Source organism: Ornithorhynchus anatinus, chromosome 9, assembly GCF_004115215.2.
Source record: "Ornithorhynchus anatinus isolate Pmale09 chromosome 9, mOrnAna1.pri.v4, whole genome shotgun sequence".
NCBI lineage: Eukaryota > Metazoa > Chordata > Mammalia > Monotremata > Ornithorhynchidae > Ornithorhynchus > Ornithorhynchus anatinus.
In genome coordinates, this window is record NC_041736.1 from 36,146,413 (window position 1) to 36,161,768 (window position 15,356).

Consider the following 15,356-nt stretch of genomic DNA (forward strand, 5'->3'; position numbering starts at 1 on the left):
TTAGTGGAAGGAGCATGGGCCTGGGACTCAGAAGGTCTGGGTTTCAATCCCAGCTCCTCCATTTACCTGCTCTGTGACCTAGGGAAAGTCACTTGTCTGTGTCTTAGTTTCCTCGTCCGTAAAATGGGGAATACCTATTCTCTCTCCTACTTAGCTTGTGAGACTCATGTGACTTGATTAACTCATATTTACTCCAGTGCTTAAGTCAGTCCTCGGCACGCAGTAAGTGCTTAGCAAACATCACTAATTTCTATTCTTCTCCTCCATTTTTAAATCAGTCAATCAGTTATACTTATTGAACACTTACTACGGGCAGACCACTGTACTAAGTGCTTGGGAGAGTACGGTATAACAGAATCAGCAAAAACGTTCCCTGCCCACCTTGAGCTTACAGTCTTTTTAAGGACTTTTCATCCACTGATGAATTCAACCTATGAATAATTTGGGCAAGGAATGTGTCAACTAGCTCTGTTATATCGTACTCTCCCTAGTGCTTAGTACAGTGCTCTGCACTTAAGTGCTCAGTAAATATGACTGAATGAATTAATCTGCAGGGTGAAGAACTTCATCTTTTTATTTCTTTTGCACCTGAAGTTTGATCTTGAGGTCCCATATTCCTGGTGGAATGGGATTTAGAGAGTAATTCCACGTTCTCATTAAATAAAAGAGTGGAGAGGTGGAGAGTAATAACCATCCTGTATTGAGTATTGAGCTTCATAGAGTAAACTGTCTCGAGTTGTTTTCCCACATGAAGTGGAGAATTGTGGCCACCAATAAGATCATTCATGCCGAAAACTTGCTTTGGAAAGAATAAAAGACTATTTTGCCTGAACTGTCTGGTTATATGTTTCGTCAACATCACTGGGAATGACTCCATGTGGAGTTCCATTTGCTTTGCCTGTGTCAATGGAAGCAAATAACCCGGTTGAGAGGGCCAATCCAGCCCCACTCTCCCTCAAAAAAAAAAAGAAAGAAATCACGGTTGACCTTTCTCTGCAGTGCGTCTGTCCTCTGTCCTCATTTCAGCTGGTGAGGATCCTGTGGAACCACCACTGTGGCTTCAGTGTACCTTCAGTCTGTAACTGTACCTTACTTACAGTCCCTACAGTCACTGTACCTTACTTGTCCGAAGTAAATTCCATGTATTCTTCCCAGCTTGAACGGTGTGTTGGTAAACGTTTTTGATCGCTGCAATGTCATAGGGGCCTCTTCTTTCAGTAGGTACAAGAAAACATCTGCTGGGCAGGATGGGTGGAGATTGGAGCCATCAGGTTTTTAATTATGGCGAACAGCTATTCATTTGCTCTCCTGTAGAACTAATTTGACATTAGGACACTCGTGTTAACTGTTAAAAGCCCTGCCTACATGAAACAGGAACACAACGTAAAAGGATTAGGTTAGTAAAGCACGACAAGTACACGTTTTTTAAATTCCGGTTGCACATCAGTGCCGAAGTTTCCCCAAGGTTCTTAATGTATTTCAGTCTATCGGTGGTATTTATTGAGTACTTACTGAGGGCTGAGGACTGTACTAAGCACCTGGGAAAGTACAACATTCATTTATTCATTTGATTGTATTTATTGAGCGCTTACTGTGTGCAAACAGAATTGGTAGGCACGATCCCCTTCCACAATACGGCAACCATCCTGTGATTCTTCCAGTATCCTGATGTTATTATCTGTGACATAATATTGAGCTGGTTGTATCATCGGTCTGACTCAATAATTGCATTTCCTATCTTTCAGTAGCACAGGCGAATTGTCTCGTAAGGAGAAATTCTAACACTGCAGAGGCATCCACAAAATGACTTCCTCGTATCATAAGCTGAATCAGTAGCCTGGGGCTCTCTTTTAAATAGGAACTAATCAATTAGAATAATTAAATTGGAGTTGGTGCATGAGGCTAGTGGAGAAGGCCTGACACTCCAGAGGGAGTGACAAAATAATTTGTGAACTACATATTGTAAGCTGGATCAGTAGCCTGGAGCACTCTTATTTTATTAAGAATTTATCAGGAATTATAATAATTGTTGCATCTAGTGTTTCTGAGTGGGTATGTGTTGGCATCATGTAAGCTGTAAAGAACTGAAATATTATTGATTTGGTGATTTCCTGAATTTAACAAAAACTCTTAAATCAGTGAATCAGTGGTATTTGTTGAGTGCTTACTGTATGCAGAGCACCGTACTAAGCGCTTGGAAGAGTACAGTACAACAATAAACGGACACATTCCCTGCCCACAACAAGCTAAAGGAGAAAATATCTATCTCTCTGCTTTCTTTTTAAGATGTTTGTTAATCGCTTACTGTCAACATTCTTCTGTGTGCTGGGGTAGGTACAAATTGATTAGGTTGGACACAGTCACTGTCCCACATGGGGCTCACAATCTATGTAGAAGGGACAGCAGATATTTAATCCCCATTTTACAATTGAAGGAATCGGGGCACAGAGAAGTTAAGTGAATTCCCCAAGGTCACAGAGCAAGCAGTTATCCAAGTGAGGATTAAAATCCAGGTCCTTTGACTCCCAGGCCCATGCTCTTTCCTCTAGGTCATGCTGCTTCTCTGCCTTCATATTATATCAGTCATATTTGACTGGAATCGGGAATAACGAGTCTATTTCTCATCCAAGTATTTACTTGCTCAGTATGTAAAATGCAAATGGAAACAATTCACATAAGCCTAATGTTTTTCTTCTTTAGGTGGTTTGCTCTAATGGAAATTCAAATATTTGTTATTTTAATCCTCTACAAATATGATTTTACTCTATTGGATCCGGTACCCAAGCAGGTAAATTTTAATATCGTGTTTATTTTAAATTGTTTTTTCTTTCCTATACCTTTCATCTCTTTAGTTTTCAGGTTCATTTCCATTTCCATAATTTCTTAATGTGAAAGGAAGATAGAGTAGAATTTGCTTTTGTAGGTAGAAGATAGAAAGAGAGAGAAAACAACTTCTGTTTTGAGCATGGAGGTTCATTATACAAGAAGGGGACAGAGGAAAAGTGTCTATTTTAATCTGGTCTGATCGCCTGGTCTGTAGAGTTAATCAAGGAAAATTAGGTAAGCTGAGAGTATTGCATTAGCATTATTGGGGAGAGAGAGATATGGAGGGCATATTGATTTCTGTAAAAAAAAAATACTAGCGATACATATATTTCCATTATGGGGTCAGTCTCCTCAGTAGATATGCCAACATCTTTTATTGTGGAGGGCTAAATCTAACAGTGCTGTCAGCCTTCTTTCAAAGTCTATTTGAATGTATCTAAACATATGGAATTGGAATTTACTGTTGTCAGATCTGGGATATAATCAGTGGAGGTTGATGACCTCAGACCCACAATGGTGTCTTCACAACACAGTGTCTCTCATAAGATGGTCCAAGCTGGAAACAGAGCTCTGTTTTAGCTTTTTTTGTGGTATTTGTTAAGCACTTACTATGTACCAGGCACCGTTCCAAGCTCTGGGGTAGATACAAGTTAATCAGGTTGGACATAGTCCCTGTGAAGCAGCGTGGCTCAATGGAAAGAGCAGGGGCTTAGGAGTCAGAGGTCCTGGGTTCTAATCCCGGCTCTGCCACTTGTCAGCTGTGTGACTGTGGGCAAGTCACTTCACTTCTCTGTGCCTCAGTTACCTCATCTGTAAAATGGGGATTAACTTTGAGCCTCACGTGGGACAACCTGATGACCCTGTATCTACCCCAGCGCTTAGAACAGTGCTCGGCACATAGTAAAAGCACTTAACAAATACCAACATTATTATTACTGTTATTGTGCAACATGGGGCTCATAGTCTTAATCCCCATTTTACAGCTGAGGTAACTGAGGCCCAGAGAAGAGAAGTGTCTTGCCCAGGGTCACACAGCAGACAAGTGGTGGAGCCAGGATCTGAATTCATGACCTTCTGACTCCCAGGTCCATGCTCTATCCACTAGGCCACACTGCTTCTCTAATTGCTATGAGAGGAGAGCTCTAAGGTAGTCAAGGCAAGGGCTGAAAGAAAAAAATGTAAAAATATCCTTTTCATTTCTTCACTCATTTCATGAGCAACTCTTTTAAATTCTGAGAAACTGAAATAGCAAAATAATTATGATTCATGAGCTTTTATTTGAGCCTAATTTGAGGTAAAGTGGCTGTTAAGAAAATTGTCTTACTAATTGATATGGGAAAGGGCTGTTACAAGTGCTTTTTGGGTTTTGTTTTTTTTACTTCAGTGTTTAGCAGGGAGCTAATAGTGACCTAAAAAAAAGTAAGCATGAAAGTGATAGCTTAGTTTATATAATTACCAGGCAAATAAGACAGAACCTAAATTTATACCTCAAAGCAAATCATAATCTAATAAAGTTGAATTCATCTAATTATACTGTATGTATTTCTATTTGTTCACATATTTCTATCGCATCTCTATTTTTAGAGTTCTCGCCATTTGATAGGCACCCAGCAACCCGAAGGGCCATGCAGGACTAAATATGAACAAAGAAAATGAAATCCCGCTAGCCTGAAATCCGGGCGACCACCAGCGCTGAATTGCACTAAACTTGTACTGCATTAACTGATTCATGCTTCATTAAGCGCTTAGTACAGTGCCCTGCACACAGTAAGCGCTCAATAAATACGATTGATTGACGCGTTAGTTTAGGCAAGGGTCCAAATCTCATGAACGTTTGGTGCCTTAATGAAGAACAAAAGAATGGAAGTGAAATACCATTGCAGTTCTAAAGTAAAACTAGAGGTATCGGTTAAAAATGTTTAGAAGGCTCAAAGTAGAATTTTGAACAAGGGTGTTTTGGTTTTGGTTTGGTTTTTTTTGGTTTAAGCAATAACTAGATTACTATAAATGCAATTTTTCTCAAGAGCTTTTCCCCAGTTGTTATGCATGTTTGGAAGAGACTCTTAAAGCATAAATCAATTGTGAGGGAAACAGATCTAATTTCCATTCTATTTGAGATCTGCCTCCTGGTTCACATTGTTTATTGGCAAATAATAGTAGGTTTGGAAGATTTTTGAGTCTCTAGAGTGCTTCCGATGTTAACAACACTTGTAGCTTTAACCTTCTGTTAATATATTCTATAAACATAAGTATTTCCAGTATTCAAAACGGGGATAAGATGGTAGATTGGTACTGAGAAATTAGAATCAGTCTTTGAGATATCTTTAAGTATCTTTTATTGGGGGGAAATCATATAAATTATACACGGAGTTGGGAATCTGATTAGACACGTCTTAGCCACATGTTTAAGCGTATTGAATGTCTATCACAAAACCTGGGAAAGGAAAGAAATCATGTGGTAGAGGTGTGAGCGGGGTCGGTATGGGGGGAGGATGACAGGTGGGAAAACGAAATCATGTACTTGCACTTTATTGCTCAATAAAACGTTGGCTACCAATCCTGGTGCCTCATTTGTTTCACCATAAGACAGCTACGTTAGACACGTTCTTCTCTTTAGCATATTTGGCTCACTGGGTAGCAGTTAGCCCATAAATATAATGATCCTACCACTGAATAAATTATTCCCTGGTAGAATATTAGGCCTCTTGGACAATCCATTACCTTTTTCAGACCATTTGTGGCAAAGCATTCAATGAACTCAATCAAAATAATAATAATAATAATGGTATTTGTTAAGTGCTTACTATGTGCCAGGCACTGTACTAAATCCTGGGACAGATACAAGCAAATCGGGTTGGACCCAGTCCCTGTCTCACATGGGGCTCACAGTCTCGATCCCCATTTTACAGATGAGGTGACTGGGGCACAGTGAAGTAAAGTGGCTTGCCCAAAGTCACCCAGCAGACAAGTGGCAGAGCCGGATTAGATCTATCCCCTAAGCCATGCTGCTTCTCACACCATGCTGCTGATCTGACTTGTGCTAAAACCAGGATCCACATTTCCCGTTCAGGAAGGCTGAAAATCAAAGACTCCAATTTCTTTAGAAATGCTGCTTCAAAACACTGCAAAAAGGAGAAAGTGTGAGCAAGAGAAAAGAACATGGGACCAAGAGTCAAGAGACATACTTACCTGCTGTGTGACCTTGGGCAAGTCACTTAATTGATCAGTGCCTCAGTTTGCTCATCTGAAAATGGGGATAAAATAACTGTTCTCCCTCCCTCTGAATCTGTAAACCCCATGTGGGACAAAGACTAGATCTGATCTGCTTATCTCACATCTACCCCAGTGTTTGCACATGCTAGGCACTTAAAAAATCATCACTAATGTTTTGGGCAGGGAATGTGTCTGTTTACTGTTGTATTGTACTCTCCCAAGCTCTTAGTATAGTGTTCTGAATACTGTAAGTACTCAGTGACTTTGAATGAATGAATCAAAGGTATTTATTGAGCACTTACCATGTGCAGAGCACTGTGCTAAGCTTTCAGGAGAGTACAGTACAACAGAGTTGGCAGACATGTCCCTGCCCATGATGAGCCAATACCAGCAAAACACAGCCCCCACAGCACTTTTGTACCTATCTGTAATTCATTTATATCAATGTCTGTAAGCTCATTTTGGGCAGGGAATGTGTCTGTTATATTGTTACACTGTTCTCTCGCAGGCAGTTAGTACAGTGCTCTGAACTACTTTAAAAATGATGGTTTATCCTGTGTCTAACATTAAATTTGTGTCATGAGTATAATGCGACGACTACAGTTTCATCACACTAGTGATGATTGAGTAATGAAAAAAAAATAGGTCCTTTATCTTGAGCTTTCATGTGTTTTCTAGAACATGTGTATTTTTAAATAGATGTTATGATGAAAATGACATTAGCAGTACAACATAAATGTGGACTTTCCAATAAATAGCATAACACATGCTGAATTGAAATAAATGCATGGTGTGTTTCCAGGATATGAATAATGCTCGCTCCCCAGTTCAAATTTAATTATTCCAAATATAAAAACTCATCCTCGGGCTCAATTTAACCACGACAATTGCCTAGCCCTGAACTAATTGGTAATTTAATGACCTGACAGAATTAATGTACTTCCTCCAATGCCTAGCCATGGAATCACTTGTTTGTCCAGAAGAACTGGCCAACACCGTTTCAGACAGCTGAGAACTAACCCTATTAAATCAGTCTGAAAAGTTTAAACCGTAAGCATCTGGATAGAAGCGGAAAGATATGTGAACACCATTTCGAGTACAAACGCTCATCCAAGTAATCTCCCCCTCTAGTCTCTGAGCTCGTCACGAGCAGGGAATGTGTCTGTTTTTGTTATATTGTACTCTCCCAAGTGCTTAGCACAGTACTCTGCACACTGTAAGCGGTCAGTGAATACAGTTGAATGAATGAGTGAATCACTGAATGATTTCCCACCGAGAAGGAATTCCCAAAGAATCGCATGGTGTGAAAATTCGGTGGAATGTCTTCCCTGCTCCGTAGTGGTATATTCCTTCACTTTCGGCCGACGCTTCAAATTCAGAATGCAGCTGCGGGGAACAGCTGTTGTCAGAATCGTGCTGCCTCATGAAGTCTTCTTTATTCACAGAGGTGGTCTCCTCCCTTGTGCGGGGATGGTCCTTTTGCAGGCCAAATCCATCCTAGTTCAGGTCTCTCCCTCAATGAGAGAAGGGATTCGCTTACAAGGGGTAGTTTTCCACTGAGGAAATTGCCTGGCTGTTTTCCCCTCTAGACTGTAAGTTGGTTGAGGGCAGGGAACATGTCTATCACCTCTGTTATATTGTACTCTGCCAAGTGCTTAGTACAGTGCTTTGCATATGGTAAGCTCTCAATTAGTATAATGGATTGATTGATTGAAAAACTTGTCTAAAAGAATCTAAATGGGTCGTTCATTCATTCATTCAATAGTATTTATTGAGCGCTTACTAATGTTGCTATTTGTTAAGCGCTTACTATGTGCAGAGCACTGTTCTAAGCACTGGGGTAGATACAGGGGAATCAGGTTGTCCCACATGGGGCTCACAGTCTTAATCCCCATTTCACTGTACTAAGCGCTTGGAATGCACAAATCGGTAACAGATAGAGACAGTCCCTGCCCTCTGACGGGCTTACAGTCTGATCGGGGGGAGACGGACAGACAAGAACAATGGCAATAAATGGAATCAAGGGGATGGCTTAGTGGATAGAGCACGGGCTTGGAAGTCAGAAGGACCTGGGTTCTAATCCGGCTTCTGCGACGTTTCTGCTCTGTGACCTTGGGCAAGTCACTTCACTTCTCTGGGCCTCAGTTTCCTCATCTGTAAATGGGGATTAAGACTGTAAATCCCAACTGGGTCGGGGACTGTATCCGAGTCGATTACCTTGTATCCACTCCAGTGCTTAGAACAGTGCCTGACTCATAGTAAGTAAGTGCTTAGCAGATACGATAAAGAAAAGCTTGTAAAGTTGCTGGCGATGTTCATGACCCACAGAACTTATGTCCATATTTTAATTGTACTTAATTATATTAATGTCTGCCTCCCAAGTACTTAGTACAGTGCTCTGCACACAGTAAGTGCTCAATAAATGCGATTAAATAGATGATGGATGATTGATTGATGATGGCTCTTTGAAAATGCCAGAGCGGTTAAGAGTGACTTGTATTCCCCCGAGGGCTAGTATATCTAGGAAGAGAAGAGAAACCCTCTTATAGTATCAACACCACATGATTTAAAATTTCCGAAACCAACTGCCCTGGAATCCAACTTTTCAAAATAGTTTTCAGCACCATTGGAGCCAACATGCCAGGACCCTGCTTCAGAATCCAGACTGGCCTCCCTAAACCTTCACATTCCGATTTTCTTTGGATGTTCCAGACAGTGTAACTGTCATCTACGTGCTCCAACTCCCAAATTTTTCCATTTCAGGCTATTATCTAAAAACCAACTTCCCGCTGTTGCCCATGCCCCGCCTGACCTTCTTTTCTAAGCAGTTCCATTCTTTTTGGAGACAATTATCATTTATTCTGTCCACTGCAGGGGAGGAGGACACATTCGAGTTTGGGATTGGCCCTTCCAGAAAATGACTTCATGGAAAAAACAACAACAAAAAATTGGGTTCCAGGTAGCATTTTCTCCATTCTTCCCACACTGTAAATTTGTTGATGGGTCCAAACCGCCCCCCCCCAAAATCTAGAGCATAAATGGGCACAGACTCATAAAATGTAACTACTTAAGCAGAGCACAGCACAACTCCTAGTCAGTACGCAAACCCCCCGCTGACCTCATTGTTCCGCCAGCACCAGCTTATCCAGGGATTCTTTTACTGGAAGCTGCAAATCGGCAATGCTTCTCAGAACTATCCCTCTCCTTTGGAAAATACATTCAACAATGTTATTGAGAAGGACAGTAAAGGCAGGTGATCCATCAATCAGTGGTATTTATGGGAAACAGCATGGTGTAATGGATAGAGCATGGGCCCAGGAGTCAGAAGGTCATGGGCTCTGCTATGTGACTTTAAGCAAGTCACTTCACTTCTCTGGGCCTCAGTTACCTCATCTGTAAAATGGAGATTGAGATTGTGAGACAGGGGACAGGGACTGTGTCCAATCTGATTTGCTTGTATCCACCCCAGCGCTTAGAACAGTGCCTGGCTTAAGTAAGTAAGTGCTTAAAAAATACCATAAGTATTGTTATTACCCTGATAAGGCTGGCATTCACTGCATGCTTTTTGTGAAAGCAGCAACATACCTAAACTGCGAGAATAAGTAAGTCTGTCTGTCCTCTGATATGTGTGTATGTATATGATTTGCAAAACGTACAAGTTGAAGCTTGCATACTTCCTGTCTTCTAGGCACTGTCAGTCAGTCGTGGCTCAGTGGAAAGAGCCCGGGCTTAGGAGTCAGAGGTTATGGGTTCGAATTCCAGATCTGCCACTCGTCAGCTGTGTGACTGTGGGCAAGTCACTTAACTTCTCTGGGCCTCGGTTACCTCATCTGTAAAATGGGGATTAAGACTGTGAGCCTCACGCGGGACAATCTGATTACCCTGCATCTACCCCAGCGCTTAGAACAGTGCTCTGCACATAGTAAGTGCTTAACAAATACCAACATTATTCTTATCATTAGTTATTGAGTGCTTACTGTGTGCTGAGCACTGTACTAAGCGCCTGGGAGAGTACAATACAACAATAAACAGATTACATTCCCGGCTCACAATGAGCTTACAGTGTACGGGGGAGACAGACAGTAATAGAAGTAAATACATTATAGATACGTACATGAGTGCTGCGGGGCTGGGACGGGGAATGAATAAAGGGAGCAAGTCAGGGTGACGCAGAAGGGAGTGGGAGAAGAGGAAAGGGAGGGCTTAGTCAGGGAAGGCCTCCTGGAAGAGATGTGCCTTCAGTAAGGCTTAAGGGGAGAGTAATTGTCAGATATGAAGAGGGAGGGCTTTCCAGGCAGGAGCCAAGGTGTGGGTGAGAATCGGCGGTGAGGTAGATGAGATCGAGGTACAGTGAGAAGGTTGGCATTAGAGGAGTGAAGTGTGCCGGCTGGCACGTAGTAGGAGACTAGTGAGGTGAGGTAGGAGGGGTGAGGTGATAGAGTGCTTTAAAGCCAATGGCGATTGACCAAAGCCCATACACTATAGCCCCCAGATCCACTTGCCACATTCTGAAATCAGCTGTGGAGAGTGGATTGCTTTATTGTGCTTTGCAGTGTAGATGGAAAAGGTTACCCTATTTACCCTATTTATTTTGTTAATGAGATGTACATCACCCTGATTCTATTTATTTGCTATTGTTTTAATGAGATGCTCTTCCCCTCGATTCTATTTATTGCCACTGTTCTTGTCTGTCCGTCTCTCCCGATTAGACTGTAAACCCGTCAAAGGGCAGGGACTGTCTCTATCTGTTACCGATTTGTACATTCCAAGCGCCTAGTACAGTGCTCTGCACATAGTAAGCGCTCAATAAATACTATTGAATGAATGAATGAAAAGGTGTCCTTGAAGAATGAGCACAGCCCTGAGAGTCAGAGGACTTGGGTTCTAATCCCAGCTCTGGCACGTACCTGCCGTGTGACCTTGGGCAAGTCGCTTATCATCTCTGTGCCTCAGCTCCCTCATCTGCAAAATTATTTAGACTGTGATCCCCCTGTGGCTTTTGTATAGTACTTGGCACATGAAAAGAACTTAACAAGTACCATTATTATTATTATTATTATTATAGTTGTCATTATTATCCATAAAGAATAGAAAGAACTTTACATCTTTAGCGGTCTGAACAGGAACGATAAAGCCTCCTTGTTTCTGGGGATGTTTATGTGCACTGTAGTTTTGGTTATTTATCTAGATGGATAAAAAATTAGATTCTGGCATGAAAAGTAGATTCATGACGTGTTACAATTCTTACTGTCAGAAAAATTTTCCAAATGTCTAAGCTAATCTTTTGAAATTTATATCAAATTCCTCTTGTCCAGACCTCAGTCTATACAGAAAAATAGCTGCCTTAGTCAAGTACTTGAAGAAAACTATTAAGCGCCACCACTCAGAGTTTCCATCTTCCGGTGAAATAATCTCAGTTCCTTTAGCTTTTCCTCTAAAAAGGCCCATGGATTTACCAGGATTTTCAATGTTTATTAAAAAAATTGCTCCTGCTTTCTCTATTTCAGTAGTACTAGTAGCAGTGTGGCCTGATTGAAAGAGCATGGGAGTCAGAGGATCCGGGTTCCAATCCTGGCTCCACCACTTATCTGCTGTATGACCTATTCATGTCACTTATCTTCTCTGTGCCTCAGTTTCCTCATCTCCAAAATGGGGATTCAATACCTCTACTCGGACTGTGAGGCAGGAACTGTATCAGACCTGATTATCATGTATCTATCCCAGCCCTTAGTACAGTGCTTGGCACAGAGTAAGCACTTAACAAATACCATCTCAAAAAAGGTAGTAGTGTTTGTTGAGCACGCCCTCGGTACAGTGCATTGTACTGATCTTTTGGAAGGGAAATTCAAAATAATAAATACATTTCCTGTTTACAAGGTGCTTACACTTTAACAGAGAAGACGAAACATTTACAACCGAAGTGGTCAAAATCAAAAAAAAAATTGGGCGGAAATATTCATGAGTGTTTAGAAGGGTGTAAATAAGTGCATAAGTGCTAGTGTTGGCTGGGGGGATTATATTTGGCTCAGAGTCCTGCGAAATTAACTGGGGAAAGCCTGTTGGAGGAAGTGGGATTATAAGAGGGTTTGGAGTTGTAACATTCCCCTTCCCAACACCACAATATATGTTTTCCTGTCAAGTAAACTTGTTTCCTCCTCTAAGTCCTCTTCCTACACGGCTTTTCCATACATATTCATTCAATAGTATTTATTGAGCGCTTACTATGTGCAGAGCACTGTACTAAGTGCTTGGAATGTACAAATCGACAACAGATAGAGACAGTCCCTGCCCTTTGACGGGTTTACGGTCTAATCGGGGGAGACGGACAGACAAGAACAGTGGCAATAAATACATACCGCCCCCTCCACTCACACACCCTCACACACACTCCCCCCCACATAATACTACTACTATTACTATTCATTCACCATTCAATCATATTTATTGAGTGCTTACCGTGTACAGAACACTGTACTAAGTGCTTGAGAGAGTATAATATATCAGTAAAAGACATATTCTCTGTCCACATTGAGTTTACAGTCGACTGCTACTTCTTATTCTGCACAGCCGCTACAACTTTTGGCTGAATTCTCTAGAATTTCCCATTCATTGACATAAGGATTCTGTCCCCTAGGGATTCTCAAGGGGTTCTCAAACTCCACCGACAATCTGTGATGTATGCTTTCAGTCACTTTTTATTTCTCTCCTTTGGACCTTACCCAAATTTTCTGTGGCTAATTTTAGTTTGGGTGGGGCGGGTCAAAACTAAACAGACCTGTAATGGCAAGCACAGAATGGGAACTGGGTTTTCTGTTGATGTTTTTGAAATGTCAAGTTAGTTCTCAGGGAATTTCCCCAGGGAAAATACACCGAAAAAGTATTTTAAAATAAAAAAGAAAACAGCCAAAGCCACACGTTCCCCCTACTTCCCGCCTCCCACCTCTAACCTAGGTCACCCCGCCTAGGGTAACAAAATGCCATCTGCTGCCCTTCTTCAAAAACCCTACGACATTGAACGATCGATCAGTCGTATTTGCTGAGATAAAGGCAATACCAAAAGGATGGTGAACTTCATTCTTCCTTTTTCTAGCCAAGGATATGCATTTCCAAGCACTCCTGCCCACGCACTCCAATAATTAAAATAAGTAAAAAATTGTAATTAAATTTAAATGATTTAATAATTTAATAAACAAATTTAATTAAATGGAATACTTTAATTAAATTATTAAATGTGTCATATTCTTCAGGCATATGCTATGCTGCTGCCTGGGTCATCTTCCTGAAACATCACTGAATACATCAATCAATGGTATTTATTGAGTGCTTACTATGCCCTGGGCGTGCTCGGGCTGGCGCGCTCTTCCTCCTCCTCCTCCTCCTCCTCTGCTCCTTCCCCTGCTCTTCCTCCTCCCCTGCTCTTCCTCCTCATCCTCCCCTGCTCTTCCTCCTTCTCCTCCTCCTCCTCCCCTGCTCTTCCTCTCCTCCCCCTCCTCCTTCTCTGCTCCTCCCCTCCTCCTCCCCTGCTCTTCCTCCTATCTACTACTGATTTGTACATTCCAAGCGCTTAGTACAGTGCTCTGCACATAGTAAGCGCTCAATAAATACTATTGAATAAATGAATGAATGAATGTGCACTGTATTACGTGCTCGGGAGAGTACGGTATAACAGAGTTGGCAAACACGTTCTCTCCCCACAGGGATCTTACAGTCTAGAGGGACTGTCTCCCCTTTCCTCAAAAGCTTCCAAAGGTGGTTCATCTTTCTACACGTCCATCAGTCAATCAATCGATCGATGGTATTTATTGAGCACTGTACTCAGCGCTTGGGAGAATACAGTATAACAGAACTGGAAATCACGTTCCCGAGCGCTTGGGAGAACCCAATATAACAGAGCTGGCAGACACGTTCCCTGCCCACAGTGAGCTTACTGTCTAGAGGACGAATTTGAAAAGACTCCTTATTATTGGCTTTGAGGCAGAGATAGCGAGACAGAGGAGAGAAGAGAAAGGGAGACAGAGATCCAGTAAAAAGAGAAGACAGACAGACTCGTAGAGGTGAGAGGCAGAGACCCCCAAAACGAACCTGCAGACAAAGACAGAAACCCCAGTGAGGAGAGAAATTCAGACACTTTATTCTCCTGGTTTGACTTCTTTATAGATGAAAGGGAGGGGGGAGTCAAAGGCGGAAGGTAAGTGGAGAGGCTGTCCATGACCTTCTGAGAAAAGTTCCCAAACTGGGCTTCAAGAAAAGTTCTGAGAGAAGCCCATCTAGAGTTGGGCTGAAGCTGAGAAAATGCTACTGACCCTGAAAATGAGGTAGAGTTCTATCTTCTGGCACAAGTCCAACCAGTTAGAGACCCTCCCCCTGTCCCAGCGAGGGAATCCTGGCTCTGCCACCTGCCTACCGTGGGACCTCGGGAAAGTCACTAAACTTCTCCGTGGCTCAGTTTCTCATCTGTAAAATGATTCAAAGCCTATTCTCCCTCCTACCTAGACCGTGAGCCCCATGTGAGACGGGGACCACATCCGACTATATTATCATGTATCCACCTTAGCGTTTAATACACCTCTTGACATCTAGTAAGTGTTTAACATTATCATTATGTCTCCTGATGGGTATACTTCACTGATTCAGCCTGTTCAGTGCTCCAACCCACTATTTTCTGACCTCTCCTTCCAGTCTGCTTCCTTGAATGTCTCGCAGCCCATAATTGTTCTAACGTGGGACTCACTAATTGTGATTCTGCGGGACTTACTGGTAAGTCACCGAAAGAGCCGGTAATGAGAACGTCTGGGAGAAGTGCATTTGGTGGATAAATGTCTCTCCAGTTCTCCCCAGAGGATTGGCTGTAAAAGAATGTAAGCTAAAGGTGAAAAGCAGCATGGTATAGTAGCTAGTGCACGGGCCCGGGAGTCAGAAGGTCAAGGGTTCTAATCCCCTCTCTGTCACTTGTCTGCTGTGTCATCTTGGGCAAGTCACTTCACTGGTCCGAATCCCGGCTCTGCCACTTGTCAGCTGTGTGACTGTGGGCTGTGACTGTGGGCAAGTCACTTAACTTCTCTGTGCCTCAGTTCCCTCATCTGGAAAATGGGAATTAACTGTGAGCCTCCCGTGGGACAACCTGGTTACCCTGTATCTACCCCAGTGCTTAGAACAGTGCTCTGCACATAGTAAGTGCTTAACAAATATCACCATTATTATTCTCTGGTCTTCAATTACTTGATCTGTAAAATGAGGATTGAGACTGTGACATTCCCTGTCCACAATGAATTTACAGTCTAGAGGATAGAATGACTTTAGCTAACAAAACCACCATA

General features: G+C 42.2%; 1 protein-coding gene across 7 annotated transcripts in view; it reads left to right on the top strand.

Annotated features, from left to right (window-relative positions):
- The window catches only part of LOC100080779 (24-hydroxycholesterol 7-alpha-hydroxylase), a 44,612-nt gene extending 39,229 nt beyond the window's left edge, over positions 1-5,383 (top strand). For all 7 annotated transcript variants that reach the window (XM_007666973.3, XM_029071695.2, XM_029071696.1 and 4 more), the window contains 2 exons: positions 2,701-2,788; positions 4,411-5,383. In XM_007666973.3, the coding sequence (XP_007665163.1) occupies positions 2,701-2,788; positions 4,411-4,482 (160 nt within the window). In that variant the 3' untranslated portion in view covers positions 4,483-5,383. The remainder of the gene's footprint in view (positions 1-2,700; positions 2,789-4,410) is intronic.
- Positions 5,384-15,356: the final 9,973 nt, after the last annotated feature.